Source organism: Acomys minous (genome assembly GCF_964271855.1).
Source record: "Acomys minous genome assembly, chromosome: 19".
Classification (NCBI taxonomy): Eukaryota; Metazoa; Chordata; class Mammalia; order Rodentia; family Muridae; genus Acomys; species Acomys minous.
In genome coordinates this window covers 15,400,441-15,424,825 of record NC_140499.1, presented here as the reverse complement: position 1 = coordinate 15,424,825, position 24,385 = coordinate 15,400,441, and the positions used below count along the sequence as shown (strand labels likewise).

Sequence of the window (24,385 nt, the reverse complement as noted above, 5' to 3'; positions counted from 1 at the left end):
ATTCTGTTGGTTTATCAAAAAGTTTCATTCTGAAACATAGGAATGAAAAGGACACGAGGGGACACTTCCACGGTGCTAGTGTAGCCGCACCCTGACTGCAAACGCTTGAGAAATGTCCCTCCCTGCTCAGGGTGAGTGCAGAGAGGAACTGAGCCCAGTCAGTATGGGTACAGAGACTGTTGTTGTTAATTTACCAGTAGGGGCTAATAGTTGTTTATTATCAGGCCTATAATTATTATTATTGTAATATAACCCACTATCAATCAATCAAGACACAGACACCTATTATATTTTAAAATAGCCTTAGTTAACCTGGGGCAGGGAAAATATTAATCCTGTAAACTACTTTCCATAGTGAAGCAGGTGTCCCAAACCTGCCCCAATCCCATGGCGTCTAGTTCTTAATAATTTCTATCAAGACACCTCCCATGCTCTTCATCTGGGCCAAGTCCTCCATCCATGTCGGCCATGTGCTTCTCCTCCACCTAACCCATGATGGCACGACCTCCTTCTCCTCCTCTCTTCCTCAGGTCTTTCTCCCTCCCAAGATTCTCCCTGTCCAAGCCCAGGAACCTTAGCCACACCTATCTCATTCGCCCTGCCCAGGCAATGGCCTTTTATTAGTTAGCATTAAAATACATCAGACCAAGCCCCAATAAGAGACTGTGGGTTGAAACCACAAACACTTAATTTACTTATTTCTACTCTGGGTTTGTTCTATGGTTCCTGATCCTTCCCTTTCAGTTTATAGTCATATTAAATTATCTATAGTCTTTCCTCCTGTCTCTAGATTTCTTTCTTGTCTCCTCCTTCTCCTCCTCCTCCTTCTTCCTCATCTTGGGGGAGAAAGTTAAAGAGAAGGAGGAAGTGGCCACAAATTCTTCATTAGCCTTTTCCAAGTCATATTAATTGAAGAGTGAAATATTGAATTGGCATATAAGAGCCAAAATGACAAGTATTTAGTAACAATAAACAATCATGGCTTATGATCTGGGGGTCACACAAATATCTGGTTCTCCTTTCGACCTTACTGTCACTCACTTGGTGGTAAAAAATAACAGTATAGCTAGGCTGGTCACAGCCCCCTTTTGTGGGTGTAAATGTAATTTTCAACACAGAAGTGAGCATATGAAGATGATTGGGGAACTGAGTATTGTATTGTAAATGAAAACAGTATCTTACCAGTAAGAAAGTTTGGCTTTCATGGTAGTAAACACCAAGTTTTTGAAATGAGCTGTCAGATCGTCTTTCTGGACTTAAAACTCTATAGCCCCTGATAATTAATAGATTATCCAAGCTGACCCTGCTTTTTGGTCTGTGTCAACTTTACCTACATTCAAGGGGATGGACAATCACCATTTTTATTTCACTGCTTTACAGAATCCAGATGTCCATCTTCCACAGGGCATAAGCAAGACCGTCGACCCATAGGTCTGTTAGCAGCTGTTAGCATGCATTTTTCACAACAAGCACTATTTTGTTACCAGATTGCAGCCGGAGAGAAGATTCCTTTGAGGCAGGAGGAAATCCCTCTGCAGGGCCATGCCTTTGAGGCTAGAATCTATGCGGAAGATCCCGACAATAACTTCATGCCAGGGGCCGGACCACTGGTCCATCTCTCTACCCCTCAGGCAGACACATCTACGAGGATTGAAACTGGAGTCCGGCAAGGTAACATGAAACAAGGTCAAAGCTATCGCTCCGACTAAACTCTTCACTGGTTTCTTTTCTCTAAGATGAGGCCAGGCTGGACTTAAACTCCAGGGCTCGAGTGAGTCTCCTGCTGTCACCTGCCAGTGACCTAGGACTGTGGCTCTCAGCACCATACCCGGTTTTAACTGCATTATCACTGTGCGTGGTCTTGTTTTACAGTTTACGTTTTCAGTCACTTTGTGGGGCTGGGTGGGTCGGGGTGTGTGTGCACGGTGTGCTTGGGTGGACCCCACAGGAATGGTTTCTCTCCGATTTGGTGGGCCCAAGGGATCGAAGGCTTGGAAGCTCCGAGTGTAACTAAGGTTGCTGTGAGAGGGTAGGACTTTGCCTTGACCTCCAAAGAGAGAAAAAGAAAGAAGACAGGATGGAGAAAGCCAGCCTGTGTGTCCCTGAATCGCTCGGTAAAGCCCGGGTCTCTCAATCCTTGTTAGATCTTGAACAAGTTTTCAAATGCCTCGGAGCCTTGTTTTCCTTGAAAATGAGCTGTGCCAAGTGCACCTGCCGCGCAGGAGTCCGTGAGGGGCAAGCATGGGTGACAGGACGAATGTCTTGCGCGGCCCTGCTTCAGCCCGCAGAGTCCTGGCGTTAAAGCAGTTGTTTCCTCACTCCAGGAGATGAGGTCTCGGTGCATTACGACCCCATGATAGCAAAGCTCGTCGTGTGGGCCTCGGATCGCCAGTCAGCCCTGTCGAAACTGAGGTACAGCCTCCATCAGTACAACGTGAGTGAGCTGAGGCCAGAGGCCTGCTGTGAGCCCCTCGTGCCTACATTCCTGTTTGTCAGACATGAGACAGGTCTTCACAGAGCAAGTCCCCCAAGCATCAGCAAATGCAGGCTTTGAGCACTTCTTTCTTTCAGTTGGAAAACAAAGGACTGCAGAAATACAACCATTTCAGTGCATTTCAGTGAAATCTAGTCTTCTATAAATAAAGCCAACTCTTGGAGTGAGTCTAATCAGTTTTCTTCAACAACAACAACAACAAAAATATAACAATCTTCATTTTCATGCATTTGACAGAATTTGTTTTTCTGTATCATATTAATTTTCTTGGTGCAAAAGTTCCAACCACCTTAATTTCACTTCACAGAAGGATTTATAAGAGGACTTTAAATTATTGTGCTATTAATCTGTGTAAAATCTATGATTTCTATGGCTCTCAACACCATTGTTCAGTGCACCAGCACAGAGACGGGCCCTTGTCCCCCTTAGGGGAGGTTCCCTGGGGTCCATGCCCACTTGTTCCCTTTAGAGCAGGATACTTCGATGCTCTCCGTCACCTTGGCCAGCCTCAGTCTCTTTCAGGGCCTGTTGAAGGCAGGCGCTGTATCTGTTCTGTCTCTCACTGTCCCCAGAGCCTGTGTCGGAGCCTGCCGCCTAAAACTGCTCAGTAAATGAAATAATGAATGGACAAGTGAGAATGAATGCATGAGCCCAAGCCACAGTTACCTTTATCTTTAACCTTTTTTTTAAAAAGGGGAGGTGAATTAGGGATAGTGTTATTCCCTTTTTAATTTTTATATCCATGAATCAACTGGAGTTTAGAGTTGGAAGGCAGTTCCTTCAGGCGCTTTACTCTCGCGCCCTCTCCAGTAGCAGAGTCCTGCCTGCTTTGGCAGTCATCTTATTTTGTGCAATGTTCTAACAAACAATCATTGGTTTCCGGCAAATAGACTTCATGTCTTTTTTTTTTTTAATTTTTAAATTTTATTTTATTAATTTATTCTTATTACATCTCAATGGTTATCCCCTCCCTTGTATCCTCCCATTCCTCCCTCCCTCCCATTTTCCCCTTACTCCCCTCCCCTATGTCTGTGACTGGGGGGACCTCCTCCCCCTTGTACATGCTCATAGGGTACCAAGTCTCTTCTTGGCCATGTCTTTTTTTTTTTTTTAAACATCCATCATTTTCCTAACGTGAGCCAATTAAACCCCGCTGCTGTAGCACCTCCTACATCCGGTTTCTCTTGTTAAGCTTCATTTTGAAGTTCAGATATGCGGTGATAAGTCCAGTGACAGGGAGTGTGACCTTCTGGCACGTGACACCTTACTCGGTCATCAAGCAGTCGCTTTCCCGTATCCGCAGGACCCTGGGTTTGCTTCCTTTCCTAGGTTGTCGGCCTGCGCACCAACGTGGACTTCCTGCTCCGGCTCGCTGGCCACCCGGAGTTTGAAGCTGGGAATGTGCACACTGACTTCATCCCTCAACACCACAAGGCACTGCTGCCCACTGACAGCGTCATAGACAACGAGTGTGTGTGCCAGGCAGCTCTGGGGCTCATCCTCAAAGAGAGAGACGTGACCAGCGCTTTCAGACTGCACACACAAGGTACAGAGTGCTCCTCACTTCCCTTGCTGGGCTGTCCGAACCAGCAAGAACCGTACTTCTCTTTCTGTGTGTTGTTCTTGCCTTAGCGCTCCTAGTGGCCGATCCTATCTTCTGCAGATGGTTTTGTGTGGATGAGGACTCTTCATATATCATAAGTGCTTAAGCACACATGCGTATATCACAAGCGCACACTTTTATAAGCGCAAATATCATAAGTGTGCACGCAGGCACTGTTGAACTCATTCAATGTAGCTCGACTAATGCCCTAACATAGAGAGGTGTCTCTTCCTAAGCAAATGCTGTTCCTTCTGTATGCTGTCCTAGCTTTGTGCGTCCACCACTCCTCTGGGCTGGCTTCACTGTTCCCACTGCGCCGACAGCAGTGCCCTTGGCCTCCCAGAATCTCCCTCTCCTTTTCTGTCCTGTGATTAAATTTCTGTCTGCAGAGGTTTAGACCCTGCAGGGATGTCAGAGGGTGCACTGTGGAGGGACCTGCTGTGGTTGTCACGTGTATGCTGTTCCTCTAGCATGCTCTGGATGGTTGCCCAACCTCCTTTACATCATAGGATGGCTTACAGCTTCAGTCAGCCCTACATTGAAAGCTCTCACCATCTAACTAATACAAGATCTTTCAAACTTGCCCCACAGTATTTACTCAGGATAATGCTGAACATTGGAATAAAAATAATTTTTATATCTATTTATATTTTATTACTAGAATTATTATGTTTTTTGTTTTGGTTTTATTTTATGTGTATGGGTGTTCTGCCTGCATCTGGGTCTGTGCTTCATATGCATGCAGTGCCCTTGGAGGCCAGAAGAGGGCATCAGATACCCTGGGACTGGACCTATGGATGGTTGTAAGCCTCCATCTACCTGGGAATTGAACCTGGCCCTTTGGAACAGCGGCTACGGCTGTTGTCTACTATGCTGTCTCTTTAGCCTCCTGTGGGATTCTGCTGTCAGCATCTTTGACTTTGAGATTTGTTCAAGATCATTCTACTGAAGCTTAAAGGATGCAACTGTGTCTGTATGTTTGTCTGCTCTCTTCTCACTTTGTTCCTTTACTCTGTAAATATATAAGTACCACAGTTATAGGCTGCATGCTAGATGGCTTCAGTTTAGTTATACCACAGCCTGCGGGCCGGATCCGGCAGAGTGTGTGCACCTCAGCACATAGAGCTAGGCCAGTGACACAGAGACGCAGTGGACGGTAGAGCCTGGGGCTCATGGGGACCTCTGTGCCACCAGAGGACAAGAGCTGACTTACAGATACTCAGATTCTTCCAGAGAAGCTTCCAGATATAAGCAAGAGTATCCACCTTAAAGCTAAAGCAGCAATTGCAGGGGACACACACTGAGGACCGTGGTTTATGCTCACGTTTGTAGCATATACATTTCTGGAGGGCTTGATACTTGTAATTTTGTTGTTGTGTTCTAAATTTTTTCTAGATCAATTCTCTCCATTTTCATTCAGCAGCGGGAGGAGACTAAATATCTCCTATACTAGAAACATGACTCTGAGGAGCGGGGAAAAAGGTGAGTGACGGTTCATTACGAGAGACGTATGGAGTGTAGGAATATACACACTAAACCGAAACACTTCCAGCCTGGCCATGCCCAGGCAGCTATGAGTTTTCAAATGGCCAAGGTGGAGTTGATGGGCTCAGGGTCATGGGGTTAATGGGCCACATTTTCTCCCTACTTCTGAAAATAGGCCATAAGATGTAGCTTGCAAACAACAAAGGAAATATGGCAAAGAATTAGCGAGTGGCCAGGGTATAGTTTTCGGCAAGGTCTCTCCTCGGTTGTTTGTACTTTTTATTGCTTGCCGCTTTCCGGCTCAGAGACTATTGCTTTTAGGTAAGAAAATGGTGTTCAGAACTGTCAGGCAGAGGGTCGGCCACTGTTCAGTCAGGCTTTGAGATCCGGGTGGAATGGGTCACGGAAGAGCTGCCATTTAGTGTTCGTCACGTGAGTGTCTATCTTCACAACAACTTACTAAGGGGAACAAGGGAGTCACTGCTCATGTGCAGATGCTGAAGCACAGAAAGAGGGTGACCCCCTGAAGGCCACTCAGCACAGAGCATTCTGGATCCCCAAGCCTTTTGATACTGGCTCCATGCTTGCTCTAACACTTCCAGCTGGGTGGTTCTGGTTTTGGCTTTGGTTTTCAACTGTACCAGTTTGAGAAGCTTCAACGTAAAGTTAGAAGACACTGACACCTAAGCCAGAAGATGGCTAAGGAGTCCTGACCAGGCAGGATACAGAGGGTCAGAGTGCCATGGGAGCTAGTGACTGTTCCTTCTGACAGAGGACAGTCTGCATGAGAAGCCAGTGTAGGCTAAGTGTTCTGGGGACGACGGTGTGACATATCCTTGAGCTATGGTAGCTTCCTGCCAGCAGCTCTGTCACCCCCTTCTCTGGGGAGAGCAGGAGCTCCTTGTCTCTAGAGACCATAGATTCCACGTAGCAAATACGTCCTTCGCAAGCTGATTGCACTGTGACTGTTACGTCATCATTACTAGAGGACATTACTAGATTTACACTGGGTGGTCTCCTAGGAAGTTTGCAGATCCCACCTCCACTCCAAAGCATAGTGGTCACCCCCTGCATCTTGGGCTGGAGCATTTATTGCTATCATCCTGCAAAGCAACCTCCAGAGTCTGAGAATGTCTTGTTAGCAGCTCTGCTAACTCTGCTGAGTGCATGTATCAGAGTCAGGGAAACTGCAGTGGCCTTTGCAGCCTACACAGAAAAGCCACACCTTCTGCAGTCATTCTGATGAACCAACCGTGCTGTTTGGCATGGGTCTTCATTGAGCCACTGAGTACTATTTTGAATTATACTGAATTAAGAAGTTTCAATTTAAAAACAAATAAACCAACATGACTAGTGTGCACTATACATTTTTTAAAGGTCTATTCCACAAAGGTAATTGATTCTGAGTACAACTCACTGCAAATATTCAGGGAGTCTTTGAAAACTGCTCAAGAGCAGAGACGAGGAGAGCATCCCAGGCTGGAAGCCCATGGCATTTATGAGTTTTTTTTTTTTTAATGAAAATGACCAAATGTTCCAGTGCTATTTTTATAATTTGAATATTTTATATTATTTTGTTACTGGTAGCTTTGTTTCAGAGAACCCTTATTGGCCCTCAATAATAATAATAATAGCTCAAATTTACTGAATGTTTTCAGATACGATGTTGAACATTTTCCAGAGGTAATCTCATTTGCACTTTTCAGAGAAGGCCAATAAAATTCATGCTATTATTAGTACCACCTTTACTGTGAACAGCTAACCCTTCTTAGCCAGGAACAAAGCTGAGATATTAGTAATTTTCCAAAGGTCATACAAAAATAATTCAAGCCCGGGTTCCACACTGTGCTCCAACTGATGCATGCTTACATAACACTACACCACTAAATGTCCATGCCTTATTAAATGTGTAGCGAGCTGTTCAAGATTCTTTGGTGGGAAACAAAAATATCTGGGGGAAGGAATAACAATTTCACTCTGAAATTATAATCAAATCTTTGCTATAATTCTGTTTGCATTATTGTCACTTAAACACTTTCACTATTTTATAGTTGAAAAAATATGATCTGGTATAATTGAAGGCATTTTCTGCTAAAAATTTTAAAGCAAATTTATAATACATATGGTGGAGAATTTTACCCAACCGGTGTCAGACTTTTTAAAACAGCTATGCTAATACATTTTGAGAAGAATTAAATCAATTTTTGTGCCTGTGTGTGTGTGTGTGTGTGTGTGTGTGTGTGTGTGTGTGTGTGTGTGTACATGCTGTGGGCCCTTATTACCAGGAAAGTAATTTGACTGTGAACTGCAAGGGTTGAAATGGGAAGGAGAGAGGACGCAGAAGATGTCTTCAGAGCATGGGGAAGGGAAGGAAGAGACTCATAAGACAGGTTTTGGAAGGAAAGGGCTTGGCAGCTGGGTGCTGCCCGCTGGATGTAGAAAGCATAAGGCCAGGGTAAAAGGCTGCAGACTGGATAGCAGGAGAATAGCCATGCCAGCGTGGCGCTTGTGAGGCAGGAGGGGACAATACTGGGCCTGAAAGGTTCATCCCAAGGTGTCAGCATCATGCAGCACATAACTAATCAGCTTCCGGAGAAGTTCAAGATTAAACACATTCAAGTCAGAAGCACCCAGATGATGCCGAGACTTTAGGAGTTCAAATGGCGTTAACTTGCATTACTCCAGTCACAAAAATGTTTGTTGCTGGGGATTGAACCCAGGGCCTTGGAGACACTACGTGGAAACATCTATACAAAACATCTGATTTTCAACTTGGAGAATAGTCTTCACCCAATTCCATATTCGTGTGCAGCAGGAATAATTTCTTCTATTCTTATGATCTATTACAGTTTTAGGCGTGTTCACATTTACTTAGTTAGCACATTCCCACACCCATGTAATGGCTGGCCAGCGGAGGCACACGGGAAGGATGAGTTAGCCAAGACCACCGACGTAACCGGATGCCAGACCTGGGTCTCAAGTCAGACTTTCTCTTTGCTGTTTGATTGTATTTTCTGCACTATCAACTGTAGCTTTTGTGTGCCGGTGAAAAGATGTGAAATATTAAAAGTCCGTCTTCAAAACAGAAAGCTTTGCCAATCTAGCTACTGAACCTAGTCAGGGACTTTGCCAAGAAAAGCATTGTATCCCTGGGAGTTAAGATGCTGCCTTTTCTTTGAATAGCTGACTAACTTCAAGTTGAGAGGCACAACTTTGCCATCTCCTTACATAATGTTTTCTCTCTCTCTCTCTCTCTCTCTCTCTTTTTTCTTCTTCAATTTTTTCTTTGTCCATAAAGATGTGGTCATAGCTGTGACGTACAACCGTGACGGGTCATATGACATGCAGGTAAGCCTTGTTGGTTCTGGTCTGTAGCTCAGAGCCAAAGCCTGTCTCCCTCACACTGTGTAGGGTCAATTTTCCTTCTTAGGTTTCCCTTGAGCCTTTGCCTATTGTAACTGTAATGAGAAAGCCATGTGCTTTTTTATTTCAGAACAGTTTGAGGGAATCGCCCCTATATTGTTTCTGACTTGTTTACTCAGTTTGGCTGTGATTATTTTAAAGCATAAAAACTTAGCTAAAAGAGTAGCCTTGAATTAAACAGGCAATAAGCCTCTCTGGTATGTGCGCACACTCACCAAAAGAGCAGCCCTTGAAATTTCAGGCTTAGGAACCCTATAAAAGTTATAGAGAGGTCAGAAGTGCAAAGAGCTAGTAGAAAATTTGGAAAATTAGGTATATAGCTTAGTGGCACAATTACATTCACATTGTTGTGTCACCAGCACCAGCACTGTTCAACAGAGCTGTTTAAAAATAAGAACAGATACTTTACTTTTTTCTCTATTTTTCTCGTTATAAATACAATGTATTGTGAACACATTCTCTCTTCCGTTGCCCTCTTATCCTTACCCTGCCCCCCAGCCCACACTTTTTCCCCCCAACTAGTCCTCTCCAACTCTCATGACTTTGTTTTTGTCCACGGAGCTAGTTAGGGTTGCTTCTGTACCCATGGGTAGGGAGCTATTTGCTGGAGCATTGGCAACTCACTGCTGGTTACACCACTTAAAAAAATAATGTCCCTTCTCCAGCAACCATTGGCTTCCAAGGCCCCTCCTCCTCCTTGCCTTCCCCCTTTCCCTCCTCCCTACTCCTCCACCCACCCCCTTCAGGCAGGAGGCCTTATGGGCCCCGCTGCATCCATAATAGAATATTGCAGAGCCCAGTCTCCAGCAGGCCTTGTGTAGGTACATATAGTTCCTGTGTGTCCATGGTTACAGACTTCTTTGTCTGGGTGTTCAGTGTTTTATAGTTCATCTCCTCATTCTCTGGCTTTTGTTTTTTTGGGTATTATTATCATCATCATCATCATCATCATCGTCACTATTATTATTATTATTATTATTATTATTATTATTATTATTATTATCATTTCCACTCCTCTTCCATGGTGCTGGGCTCTGCAGAGGGGCTATAGATGCCCATCTGTGTGTGATCAGTCAGTACTCCCTTGTTCTCAGCACACTGGCCACACGTAAGTTTCTACGTCAGCCATTAGCCTTGCAAAAAGGAGCACCTCTGCCAAAGGTTTAGGGTAGCAGGGATCCACTGGCCTACACACAAATATGTAGAATGTAGTTAGTGTGAGAACATAAGGTATTTTTGTCATCTCTTGAAACTAAAATTCTGTCACCTGTTAAGCAGCTACAGTAGTGGTTCTAGGCCAGGGAAATCAGAGGACTCCTAAGACCACCTGAAAACACAGATACTTACATTACGATTTGTAACAGTAGCAAAAATACTGTTAAGAAGTAGCAACCAAACATGGTGGCGCACACATTTATTTCCTCCTAGCACTCAGGGAGGCAGAGGCAAGTGGATCACTGTGAGTTCCAGGCCAGCGTGCTCTACAAAGTGAGTCCAGGACAGCCAAGGCTACACAAAGAAACACTGTCTTGAAAAACAGAAAGAAAAAAAATGTAGTAAAAATATAATTCTATGGCTGGGGGGAATCTCCACAACAGAAGGAACAGTATTAAAGGGTCTCAGTGTTAGGCAGGCTGAGAGAGAGCCGCTGAGCTAGAGTCTCGCCCTCTCTGTTCCTGAGAACCACTGTTCTGTTCCCTTACTCGGTGAGCTCGCTGCTGTAGGGACCTGATATAAATGGGGTAATTGAATATTTGTCCTTTGTGCCGGGCAGGTTTCACTTAGTGCAATGTCTTCAGGTGTCGCATCTTCCTTTTGGAGGGAGATGATTTGCATCAGCTGCCTTTCCTTATCCCTCCATCTCCGGATGCAAAGGGGTCATTTCTAACTGTTGCCTATTGTAGAAATGCTCTAGCCATGGCTGTGTGCAGACAGTTCTTCTAAAGTGCTTTTGACTTTTTGTGTGTATATCTAAAAGTAGAATTGCTGCATCGTGCAATAATTCTGTTTTTCATGTTGGAGGAACTACCATAGTTTCCTGTAGCAGCTGCAGCATTTTGCATTCTCACCATGAGTGCACAGGACTTTGTTGCACCCTGGCTGTGGTACTTGTGATGCCCCTCCCCTCTTTCCCCTCTTTCTTGTTATTTAATAACAGACGTCTTAAATGGGTACAAAGTGGTAAGGCGTTGATGCTTTGATTTATGAAATTTATTACTGTTGACTTAAGGGTGATGGCTTTTTCTTTTCTTTTGGTGTGTCTTCTTGGGGGATTTTTCTCTCTGTTACATTTGCCTATCTATATTTTAATCCAGCTACTTGTTTCTGTTGAGTTGTGGGAACACTAGAGAAAACAAAAATCCAAGCTTACACAAATACCCATTGTAGTAGTCATTGTTAAGGGCAACATTCTCAGAGGGCCAGTGGCTTCTAGAGACTTCTGCTCCATACTCATCAGGGGGAATATGTTTAAAGAGCCATACAGCATCTCAGTCCTATGTAAAAAACAGTTTGGTTTTATAGTCTTTCTAAATGGCTGTTGGAAAACCCAAGGAATTAAGTCATTGTCTTAGCGTATGCCAAATCCTTAATTGAAAGAAGTCTGTTGGCAAGAGGAATACTAAGAGGGCTCTTATTATGTATTCATTTGGGGGAGGGGGGCATGCATGTGTCATAAAGCCCAAGTGGACGTCAGAGCACCAGTCATGGGACTTGGTTCTGTTTCTACCATATGGGTCCTGGGAATCAAACATGAAACTCAGGTCCCAAGGCTTGGTGGCAGGCACCATTCACTGGGCCAGCTTGCCTGGCTCTTTAAAAAGGTGTTGAAATGTGATTCAGTTACAAGTTCAGTAAACATATCATTTTTAATATGAACCGAAAGATTTCAAATTTTACAGAATGGATTATCAGCAATATCCAGTGCTTTCAGACACAACGGTTTTCTCTCAGCTTCAGAAGAGCCATGGGAAGTCTGCCCACTTTAGATAAGTGTGCTGTGCTTCATCTTGGTGCCTCTGGTGTGGGCACCCTTCCTTGTTCTGCGCTGACTAGTAAATTAGCAATTTGTCCTGGTTGGCTCATGACAGCAAATGTGCTTTTGGGAATTTTTAGACAAAACTTTTGTTTTTCAAGACATGGTTGTTCTGTGTAGCCCTGTCTGTCCTGAAACTTGCCCTGTAGACCAGGCTGGCGTTGTTGAATTCACAGCCTCTGCCTCCCAAGTGTTGGGATTAAAGGCATGAACTACCACCACCTGGCTAGACAAAACTTTTATACCCTAAGATTTCACAGATATTCAAATAGTTGTTTTGGTATCTTACAAGGTAGAGTAAATGTCATGCTTAACTTTGGGGAGATGAAAATCAATATACAAATACTGCCATGTAACCTATTTAAATTTAGCCCAAACAGCATGTTTACAAAGAACAGACACAGACTTTTAAAATAGTATGTTGGGAATTGAAAAGAAAAACAAAGATTTAAATAGATTTTCTGTGTGTGAGGGAAAGTTTCTCTTGTATGTATACTGGAGAAAATACTTTTTTTTTTCTGTAGTGTTTCAAGACAGGGTTTTTCTGTGTAGCCCTGGCTGTCCTGGACTCACTTTGTAGACCAGGCTGGCCTCGAACTCACAGCACTCTGCCTGCCTCTGCCTCCTAGTGCTGGGATTAAAGGCATGTGCCACCATGCCCAGCTCTAGAAAACACTCTTTAAAACAGTAAACCATGTCCTTTTTCCAACTCCCTTGAGACTTATGTTGTCCTCTGGCCCAGCCTCTGAGAGCAGGACAAGTGTGATCAGTCCCCAGCTCCTCGGTCTCTACAAATCATAACCACAGATGTGGGTCAGACCTGCGTGTTGGTGAGATGGAAGACGTGCTCTCCAGCTCTGGTGTCCTAGCTTTGCTCTGCGTCATAGCTGACCCTGGCACAGGAAAGCTGCATTTAGCTTAAGAACTCAGAAACGAGTACCAGCATGCAATATAGCCGGCTGAACTGAATACATTTGTTTGGTTTCTGTTTATTTATTTATTTGTGTTGAATGTATGTGTGTGTAAAGGGTAGGTATGTACCACTGAAGGGCATTGTGTGAAGAGGATGGAAGGGGCCATCAGATTCCCTGGAGCCAGAGCTGACGGCGATTAGGAGCTATTATTAGTCACGGGTACAGGAACCCAAACTCAGGTCCTGCCAGACGCCCATCGCTGCTGAGCCATCTCTCCAGCCCTTTGATTTGTACATTTATTTGACAGTTTTTACTGCTACTCTTCCCATTCTCAAGTGACCTTTCATCTGTGGCATTATACTGATATGGATAACATATTAGAGTTTTTTCTTTTAATTATCTTACTGTCATTTGTATCTAAATTGTTCTGATTAGGAACCTTTGGGGAGGGGGAGTTCTGACTGGTTCCTTAAAAAACATCACTTTTAAAGTGCTAATGATAAAGATGTTCTGATTTTATTAACTCTACATTCATTTTAAAGACTTTCTCCCCCCCCATCCCCTGCCACAACCCCCTCCATAGATTGAAAATCAAACCTTCCGAGTCCTTGGCGATCTTTCCAGCGAGGGAGGCTGTACCTACCTGAAGTCCTCTGTTGATGGAGTAACCAGGAAGTCCAAGTTCGTCATCCTGGACAACACTATCTACCTGTTTTCCACGGTGATGTCTCCCATTCTCGCCTTGTTTCAATGAGGTCTCAGTCTATAGCCCAAGCTGGGCTAGAACTCATGGCCATGCCCCTGCCTTAGTTTCCCGAGTGCTAGGATTGGGTGTAGGCTGCCATGTCTGGGTTTGATGATATCGCTCTTGGGGTTGGGATGGAATTGCCTGACCAGAAGCATTTCACTGAAAAGCCCCACCGCCTCACCTCCTGCCGCCACTGACGTCACGCCTCCCTGTTTCCCTTGCCATATATATATATTTGCCACATACCTACCTTCTCTAGTTCTGTTTATCTGTTTTGTTCCCACTGACTCTCAGTGTTAGACATGACAGTTTTCTTCTCTGCATGCAGAAATGAAGCTTACACTGTCTGTGTCAGAGGCTTTGCTCTCAGTGCTAGTGTCCTCTCATACTTTACCCAGGCTTGGAACCCTGGGGCTAGGGGAGGAGGTGACCACTGGGAAAGCAGTCCGGACTGGGGACTCCTGGCAACAGGAAAGTGAATGGGCCACACGCGTGGCTTTGCTTAGATTTAAAACCTGATGACCAGTGAGTCCTCAGTCAAAGGAGGGTAGACTGTCCATCAGAAAGATGGGACCCTGTGAAGGCCATGGTGTTGCTGGTGAAATGGCTTTAGTGACTGAAGTGGGCTGCTCCTTTCTGTAGCCACCAACACTGTATGAGTGCCAGGCTGGGAGGCAGGGCAGAGAGCTCTGAAAGGTAAGGTTGTCCTGGACCAAATCCTAGCCCGGCCACTCAGCAGCTGTGTGACCTTGTACAGTTAGAGTCCCCAGGCTTTGGGTCTGCCATCTATAACCTTGACTTGTAAGCATACCAACCTTATCAAATCGTGACAGTCAATGGCATAGTGTGTATGTAAGTGTAAAGTTCTCACTGTAGATTGTATTCTCCATGCTGCTAAAAATCTATCCAGAAAGGGACCACTAAGTCACCCACAGTCCTGTCCTTTGCTTCTTCATCCCTGGTGAGGCATCTATACTTCTACCTCCATGTCATGGGAGATGAGGCTGAGAAAGGCTTGGTAACCTGTCATCGATGACAGCGGATAGTTAGTGATAACTTGAAAACTACCAGTGCCTCGGGTGGAGCAGTGAAGCAGACGAGATCTTGACTCTGTGTTCACTGTTTGGTGTAGGAAGGCAGCATTGAAATCAGCATTCCTGTACCGAAGTACTTGGCTCCGGTGGGTCCGGAAGGAACTCAGGGAGGTGCCATTGCACCTATGACCGGAACCATTGAAAAGGTAATCAGGGGACAACTGTGAAATGACGCCAGCAGTGGCTCGGGGACGTCTTTGTGGAGTCTGGTGCATCCTTTCTTTGTATATTCCTTCCCCCTCCTATCTTTTATTCGTTGGAAAGCACTCCAAGAAAACAGTAAGATTATAGTATAGTGGCTCAATTGTCAATGTAAATAACTACTTACCTATTTTTGATAAAGATTACTGGATTTGAGATGTGCGTGCGTGCACATCTGAATTCAAACCCAGAGCCTCAGACATACATACAAACTCCACATCTGAACTCCACCCGAAAACTTCTGAGGGAATTGTTTTGCTTTTGATGTGTGTGGGGTGTTTTGCCTTCATGGATGTCTCCGTGCCATGTGTACAGTGCCCACAGAGGCCAGAACCCCCTGAGACTGGAGTTAGAGATGCTGAGCTTCCACAAGGATGCGGGGAAGCAAACTGAGTCCTCTAGAAGAGCGGCCAGTGCTCTTACCCCTGAGCCACCTCTGCAGCCCTGAGACTGCTAGTCTGAAGGGAAGAGTTTACATCACAATACAGTGTGTCCTGCCCGGTGCCTTGAGCCTGTGATCTCGGCAACTTGGCACACTGAGCCCAGGAGGGTCACCTGAGTTTGAGGCTGGTCTTGAATCCCTCCCTCGGCTTTTCAGGTGCATGCCACCACACCCAGTCAGGATGTATTTTTAAGAATGACCATAGAACACTCACCAACCATCATGTAAAAATTCAGCATTTTAATGTGAAATTTGATGACAAACAATTTTGTCATGAAATAGTGACATAATGACATACGCATTAAAATTAGTTTAGAAGGCTGATACTGGGGAGACCCATATGGCTCAGGGTGGGTGGGGGTAGGAGAGGAAGTTGTTTGTTTTTGTGGGTTTGAGACAGAGTTTCAGTATGTAGCCCAGGCTGACCTCAGACTTAGAACACTTGTTTTGGCCTGCCCTCCAAGGGCTAACATTACATGCACATACCTCCACAGCCAGCCAGCCACATGCTCTGATGTCGTCTAAGGGCACAATCAGGTGACAGCCTTCTTCTCTTAGTCCCACATGGACTTGAAACTACATAAGTTTATTCTTCATGGTTCTGGACATCTCCTGACAGAGTATATGGCTGTTGAGAAGTCGCCTTCTTGGTCTCACAGCGGGCAGGCCGTCTCTTCCCACGTGACCAAAGGGCACAAGACCTCTCTTGGTCTTTCTGTTTGACGGAGCAGATCCCTGGTGACCTAGTCACCTCCGAGAAACCTTAGCTCCACACTGTCACCTTGGCTTTAATCTTTCAACATGAACTGCAGCAGGATGCAGACATTCATATGGGAGAGTGAGCTGATCTAACTTCTGGGGAGCTAGCTATCTGGTCTCCCCAGTACAGTAAGTCATAACAGTTCCGTCATGACTAGCGATGTGGCTCTGCAATAGGAAACCTGCCTCACATAGAGTGAAGGCCTTGGTTCATGCACTAGCACTGCAACAACAACAACAACAACAACAACAACAACAAAACACATTGAATCCAGCTGTATATTCTTTGATCCCACACTCACAGAAGATGAAAATAATCATTTGATCTCCCACTGTTTTCCACTGTGTGAGCTGACCAACTCAGATCTGCCTTTCGGTTGCTCACTCTCACTCAGTTCACAGCAGCCTCCCAAGGCAAGGGCTGCGGGCACAGAACATACATCTTACATCTAAGGGCGGGCACACACCGGCCTCAGGAGGCTGTACTGAAGAAGCATCATTGAGGATCGGGGGGTCTTTGGAGCATCTAAAGATGCTTGTTGCTCATGACTAAGATCCAATTCTCCCGATGATGTCATTATGGACTGTTTCGCAACAGGCCAAAAGACATGTGGCCTGTATCGGCTCATTAGGACTTGTAGAACTGAAGAGAGGAGTGTTCTTTTGGTGGCGGTGTTCAGTTCTCACGTGAGAACTATTTACACACTTATAACACAGGCGCTACAGATTTGAAAGGCTGTCGTAAGCAACTCCTAACTAGAAAACTAGTCAGGACCTTCATCCTCCACCCTGTATGAGACATTTACAGGTATCTGTCCTTCTGTGTCATTTATATGTCCCAGATGTCCATGTCTGTCCTAATTACACACTCATTGAAAAAAAAACCAAGTTACGTAAATCCATTCATCTGAATCAAGCTAAGAATACACACACCCAACGGTGGCAGCAATTCTGGGTGGACCTAGCAGCTTCCAGTTACCTGGTACATCTGCCTGTCCTTGGCCAATAGCACGGACATGTAGGCGTGCGCTTCTGTTCTCCTTGTTCATGTACCAGCTCTGGAGAGCGAGAAGGACCACGTTTTAACGCATCCCTCGATCTGTAGGTGTTCGTGAAAGCTGGAGACAGAGTGAAAGCTGGAGACTCTCTGATGGTCATGATCGCCATGAAAATGGAGGTACGTGAAGTCCAGGTCAGGTGCCGAGTCGCCTTGGGAACGGCCCGGCCTAGCTGTAGTCTATGGTGTTGATGGGTTAAGTGACACTTTAAATACTAAAGGTCATGAAGCGGCTAGGTTTTAGTTGAAAGAAGTTAAGCAGCCATCCTTTTGGTAAATACATATTCATTCTGTCATTCTGAGCAGAGTGAAATCAGCAGCAGCAGTATGCCGGCCCAACACCCCCTGCCGCTGTTTCCTGAAGCTGAATTCAGGATGACAAGCAGCAGACTGTAGGCCAGTGGCTCCTAGCCCCAGGCAAACACTCCATCCATTTCACTCTGGAAGCTTTGTAGACCTGCTTTCACAGACCAGTTGAAGGGAGCGTCCCCAGTAAAGCTCTGGGGTCAGGACTGTGGTATAATTCTGGGATTGATCCCAGGGTCTTGTGCAACTAAGTAGATGCACTGAGCTGCACCCCGAGTCCTAGTACTTCCTGTAAGCATTCCACATGAGAGGCTGATGTAAAACCAGGTTGCAACTACTCGTTAGACCAGAGCTCCCCAGTCATGTCCTTTAATGTGTTACTGCTCAGTAGTGACTCTTCTCAACTGTAAAAGTGTTCCCATTTTCTCGGTGGATGGAGATGTGTGTAAACAAATGGACTACAGAAAAACTACAAAGCGTCGGAGGTGTTAGCTGTTTTTCATGTGCGTCTGCCTCTCCTGGCTTGGTGTGTGCCTCGCCCTCACTGGCAGGACTGCCATTGTTGTCTCTGTCCCTGCAGCATACCATAAAAGCTCCCAAGAACGGCAGGATTAAAAAGGTGTTCTTCAAAGAAGGCGCCCAGGCCAACAGACATGCGCCGTTGGTGGAGTTTGAAGAGGAGGACGCTGACAAGTGCAAATCATAATGAACTGCATCCGTGCAGCAATGGCCGACTGCGCAGCATCTTACCTGTCTGTGAACAGCAAGTGCCTCTTGCCCCTCTAGGTCTCAGAAAGAGGAGCTTTATTAAGTAAATGATGATGTGATTGTACTGAAAAGCCTTTATACTTACAAATTATCTCACAAGATTTCATAGAAATAAAGCTGAGCTCTTTTTTTTTTAAGTTGGAAACTAATGTCTTCTTTGGATCCTGTGTGTTGTACTCTTCCAGGAATAAGGTGGGGGGCAGCTGGATCAAAGGAGAAGCTAAGAGGAAAGTTGAAGGAGTGGATGGCTTTCCAGTCGCCCCTGATGGAAATACGGATCATGCTTCAGAGGCAGGTGTCACCGGGCTAAACGCATCCAAGAGGAACTTCACGGAGTAGCTTGGGACATGAGTGCTATTTGTTTTCAGCCCTTGTGTTTGGAAAGTTTCACCCCTAGACACTTCTGCCTTTATTGTACGTGTGGGGAGCCCAGGATCCCCGAGTGAGTGGGGTTAACTGAGTGTGTGCTGTAGATGTGGGCCCAGCCATATCAAGGACTTTAGACCTAGACCCAAGGAAAATGTCAAGCCCTACCCCACCCCAACCCCACCCCCCTGCAGGGGAAATGAACCTCAGAGGATTTTTTTTGGGCAAAGCTTTCCTCTGTTTCATGTGTAGATAGTGATGTGGTATACAAAAATATGTAGGCTTTTCACCCCAGCCAGGGATGTTTCCAACCTGCTCTCCTGCAGAGACGGCTCCTGTGGAGATTCGCTGACCCTGTGGCCTTGGCTCAGCTGTTTACCGCGACCCCTGCCTCCTTGTTGAGCGGTGTGCAGTAGTCCTGCCTTGTTCTAGTCTGTGTAATAAACACTCCAGGCATCCAGGGTGCTGCGCTTTCTCCACTGGAGAGCCCACCTCATCCAGGCCAATCTTCTGCTGCGTATACTAGTCCTTGCCATCTCTTCATTCCCTTCCTGCTGCAGTCAGGAGTATGTCTGGCCCTGGGATGGCCAGGGCAGTATTGTGCTGAGTGTGTATTTGAAAAAGCGTTATCATAGTAGGCCATCAATTATCTTTAGTTTGGATACATTTAAAAATAACAGTTTTACACAAGAGTGGATAAAAAGGCTGAGGAGACAGCTGAGTGATTAATGTGCCTACACAAAAGCAAGGACTTGAGTTTTGATTCCTAGAGCCTACGAAAATGCCAGGTAAGCAGGCCAACATGCCGATAACCTCACCCCCAGAAGGTGGAGGCTCTGTCCTAGCTAGCAAGACGGGCTGTGTCAGTGAGCTCTGGCTTTGGTTGAGGGACCCTGCCTCACAGTAAGGTGGGGTGCAACAGAGGAGCGCCCCTGGCGCCAACCCCAGGCTTCTACACACATGGCTGCCACAAAGGAATGGAATTGGGCTTGAAAGGAGGGTCCACAGGAGGAGGAAAGCTGGGAGCGCAGCAAGCTTCTGCGGCCGTGCATTGTAGAGCAGACAGTCCTCGCCCTCCTGCCCGCAGCACCATCTCCAGACCAGCGTCCAGCCCTACAGCAGCCTGCTCACAGGCGCGTCTTCTCCCAGCCTACTTCCCCAGGGACTCCACAGACCCCTGCCGTCAAGGAAGCCACTCCAAAAGCAGTAGTGATGCCCGTGCCAGCGAGAGTCAGGAGTGTGGGCCTCCCACAGTCTAATCAGCTGCCCGAGTTGGCATGTCCATGTGTTCAGCCAGGTAGCTCGAAGCAGTCTCTCCACGATGTCAGGGAAGGGGCAGGCTGCGCTCTCTGCTGTGGGAATGGCTGTTTCGGTGAAAGTTTGGTGGGCAGATGTGATCAGGGTTAAGATTCATGAAGGAGAGCCTGGGGCACGAGGTGATGTGGGAGATTTCGATTAAAATGAGGCGACAGCAGAGCCCAGCTGGATGATGGGCCAGTGTTGTCCTGTGCAGAACTGGAGAGACATGCCAAGCTGGCCCAGCTATGTGAAAAAGATGCAGAGGAGGTAAGAAAAAAAAATCATGCCATGAAGTAAAAATGGGGAGGACCAAGAAGTGATTATATAGAATGACTGCCTAGCATTTAGAGCCCCTTTGAGAAACATGGGCAGTGTTTACATGATTACATATTTTCATGCCCTAATGCTGTAATCTAACATTCCACTTCTAGAAAGTTCCAGATACACTTGTGCACTAGGCATGTTCATAGCAATCTGAAATTTACTGATTGAACATTTGTTTAGCATGAGCAAGGCCAAGCCACACATGCATACACACACACACACACACACACACACACACACACACACACACACACACACAGCCTCATCAGAAATAGTTGGCAAGAAAAGGAAGAATGTGTTTAGGCACACACTGGAAATAAGCACCTGGAGTCAGTTCTTAATGAAATTAAGCCTGTCCTTGGTAACTACAGCGCAGTGCTCATTCAGACCTCCAAGGTGACTGACCTGACAGCAGTGTTCAGCTTGGCTAGAGAAGTAATAAAGTTGCATTCTTTCAGACAGAATAGGAATGCTGCACAGGTCACAGCTGCAGACAGTGGTCAGCACAGCCTGGGCTGGCTGAAGGTCATACAGATAGTAAATGGTCCATTTTGGCTGGGTGGTCCTTTTGTTATTTTTGTTACAAAATTATGCTTTGTAAGGAGTCACAGTTAAACCTTTTATAACTCAAATGTTACATTAAGATATACTTCAAGAAAATGTGTTTTACAGCAGCATCCAAGCTGGGAGGAAAGACTGAGTAGAGGCTAGGGAACCAGTTCAAAAGTTAGTCTTACAGATCACAAGTACGCAGTGATAACCTCCCAGACCGTCTAAACTATGAAACCTCATATCTCATCACAGATACTTTCCCACTCCAAACAAAACTTTAATCCCAGCACTTGGGAGGCTGAGGCAGGTGGATTGATGTTAGTTCAAGGCCAGCCTGGTCTACAAAGTGAGTCCAGGACATCCAAGGCTACACAGAGAAACCTTGTCTTAAAAAAAAAATCAAAAATCAAAAACAAAAACAAAACAAAAAACCAACGTTCTTATTGATGTGTTTCTTTTTAGTGCTGGTGAGCAGACCAGGGACCTCGCTCCTCAGGCAGCTGCTCTGACACTGGGCTGCGCCTCCAGCCCCCAAACTTTCCTTCTCTGGAAGAAGGAACTGTAAGGTTCCTCTGATGGAAATTTCTAGGTGCTACTTGCCCCCTTTCAAATAGATCTTCCAGTGGAGTAAAGCGAGCTCTCTAAGTGACTGTACTTGGCATATGAGGATATGTGCCTAGAGATAACGTGAAGCCAGAAGTCCCGGTACCAGCTGTTGGGCTGTGGATAAGAACGGCACCTATAGGCTCATGTATTTAAGTGCTTGGTCATCAGGGAGTGGCACTACTTGAGAGGGATGAGGAGGTGTGGCCTCGTTGGGGTACCTGTGGCCTTGTTAGAGGAAGTGTGTCAGTGGGGGTGAGTTTTGAGGTTTCAAAAACGCAAGCCAGTCCCTGTGTCTCTCTCTTCCTGATGACTTGTGGATCCAGATGTAGAACTCTCAGCTCCTTCTCCAGCACCATGCCTGCCTGTGTGCCACAATAGACTAAACCTCTGAAACTGCAAGCAAGTTCTAATGACATGCTTTCATTTTATTTTTATCACCACAAGTTTTCCAACCAGCAAAAGGGACATGAAGCAGATCACTTCTCAAGATATATATACATATATGTATATATATATATATATGTGTGTGTGTGTGTGTGTGTGTGTATGTATGTATGTTATGTATGAGGACTTGCATAGGTGTGGTGCTTCATGCCTGTAATCCCAGTACTTGAACAGGAGGATGGTTAGTTGCAGGCCCACCTGGGCTACAGAGGGTTTCTCTGTATAGCCTTGGCTGTCCTGGAACTCACTCTGTAGACTAGGTTTGCCTTGAACTCACAGAGATTCACTTGCCCCTGCCTCCTGAGTGCTGGGATTAAGGGTGAGTGCCACACTGCCTGACTGAGACTCTTTTTTTTTTTTTTTTAAGCAAAAAGCCCAAGGATATAATGTTTGTTAGGCAATTAAGATCAGGTATCCATCACCTGAGCTGCTATAAGACAATGTGGAAACACCCTCTGGCCATCTAAACCCTTTCCAAATCAGCCTTCCAGCAAGATATGCTTGTGACAAGAGTCACCTGTCCTCTCCTTAAGCCAACTTAATAATGTTGCCTTTCTTGTTCTGTGTCAGTTGAATGGCCCTGTGTACAGTGAGAAGCCAGACTTGATCTGCTAGCTTTCCTTTATGCACACATGCCTGTCTGTTCTACAGACATTTGATATTTGCTTTTGTCCCTGGGAACAAAGATGGGAGGAATGGCTTCCCTGGCTTTATCTAATGGGAAGTGATGCATCTATATAAGAAAAGGCAATAAACCGGTAGTAAGAAGTACCTGGGTACCAAGTGCTAAGGGGACCACGCGAGTAGAAAGCATACTGGAGATCAAGATAGAGAGGGGGAGGGACATTTTAGCTGAGCTAGAGGACAGCCGTTTGCTATGTGGAGAAGAGAGAAGGTAATATTGGGACACTTAAGGCATCGGGACTAGCAAAGGCTAATGGGGAGGCAGGAAAGCCACCGTGTACTGGGGCAGAGTGCTCCAGCATGGACTGGACAGCAGACTCAGCAGACACAGGAAGCAGCTGGCCACAAGGGCAGGGACTTTTTGTGTTTAGTTTGTACTGGAGCCTGGGAGCTGCTGAAGACTTTCTAATAATTTACGTTTTGCAAGTTGTATAAAATGCACAATTGTGAGTGTACTTTAGAGAATGTGGGGTTGGAGACAGTTCAGAGACCATCAAATGTGGGTCTCTTCTCTTCTTCTTCTTCTTCTTCTTCTTGTTCTTCTTCTTCTTGTTCTTCTTCTTCTTCTTCTTCTTCTTCTTCTTCTTCTTCTTCTTCTTCTTCTTCTTCTTCTTCTTCTTCTTTTCTCTCTCTCTCTCTCTCTCTGAGACAGGACCTTGCTGTGTAGCACTAGCTGGCTTGGAACTCACTGTGTAAACTGTTGTGTGACATGACATTTCCTGGGGGATGCAACACACACATCTACTCACTCTAGAGAGGATCCCATAACAGACCAAAGTAGAAACCACCAAAGTCCAACTTGGTCAACCAATGAGCTTTACTGGAGTTACTTACAGGAGTATGGGTGAGAAGTTACTTAAAGGAGCAGAAATAACTCAAAGACAGCTGTATCCCCAAGGCCCATCCCAGCATGGGTGACAGCTCACAAAAGCTGGGAACCTGGAGTCCACTGCACAGCCTGCAGGTAGCTCAGCAGGTTGGAGGGTGTCCTTCCCAGTGACTCTGCCCCAAACCTCTTCCAGGGAGCTCAGCTGGTTTCTGTTTTTTTCCAGGAAGCTGGTCTGGTCTCAGAGTATTCTTTGCAGCTTGGCTTGTATGAGGGCCATCTTTGCATTTCAGATTAGAATATTTAGCCTGAGAGTAACTCTGGCTTGTGTTGCTTACTCTGGTGGGGAGGGGCCTAGTGAATTTGGTCAGTTTTGGGAACTTCCGGAAGCATTTTGAGTTATTTAACCTTCCTATTGAGAAAGCTGCCCTTCAGCTGGAATGTTTCAATCTGGAAGGAAACCATTAACTCAACACAGACCAAGTGGTCTTGAAATCGTAGCAGCCCTGCTGCCTCTGCCACACAAGTCCTGGTATTACAGGCATACCGTACTCGTGTTTGTTTTGTGACAGGGTTTCTGTAGCCCAGGCTGGCCTTGACATCATAGCAGTTCTCCTGTCCATTTCCCAAATGCTAGGATTGTAGGCTTGAGATACTATACCAGCTGCATGCCCTTAAGTTAAAAGCAGTTCTTCCAGGCTAGAGGTGTTGTTCAAGGGTAGAGTGCTTGCCGGGCACGCACAAGACGCTGGATCCCATGTGGAGAGAAGGAGTGTGGAAGGTAGAAAGTGGGGCTAAGTTCCTCCTCACTGCTTATGCCTGCAAACCCAGGGCCTTGGATGATGATGATGAGCTTGGCTAGACATGCATTGGGCAGCTCTTCCTCTTCGCTCCTTTGTCGCTGGTCTATTCCAGTGACACCATGACACCTCTCAATCACAAGCAGATCGTATGAC

The 24,385-nt window shown here is 45.8% G+C and overlaps 1 protein-coding gene across 1 annotated transcript in view; it reads left to right on the top strand.

Annotated features, from left to right (window-relative positions):
• The window catches only part of MCCC1 (methylcrotonyl-CoA carboxylase subunit 1), a 39,377-nt gene extending 20,912 nt beyond the window's left edge, over positions 1–18,465 (top strand). Inside the window, exons 11-19 of the mRNA XM_084769332.1 lie at positions 1,488–1,671; positions 2,325–2,434; positions 3,824–4,040; positions 5,493–5,579; positions 8,881–8,930; positions 13,537–13,674; positions 14,834–14,941; positions 17,303–17,374; positions 18,141–18,465. Coding sequence (XP_084625458.1) covers positions 1,488–1,671; positions 2,325–2,434; positions 3,824–4,040; positions 5,493–5,579; positions 8,881–8,930; positions 13,537–13,674; positions 14,834–14,941; positions 17,303–17,374; positions 18,141–18,266 — 1,092 coding nt within the window. The 3' untranslated portion in view covers positions 18,267–18,465. The remainder of the gene's footprint in view (positions 1–1,487; positions 1,672–2,324; positions 2,435–3,823; positions 4,041–5,492; positions 5,580–8,880; positions 8,931–13,536; positions 13,675–14,833; positions 14,942–17,302; positions 17,375–18,140) is intronic.
• Positions 18,466–24,385: the final 5,920 nt, after the last annotated feature.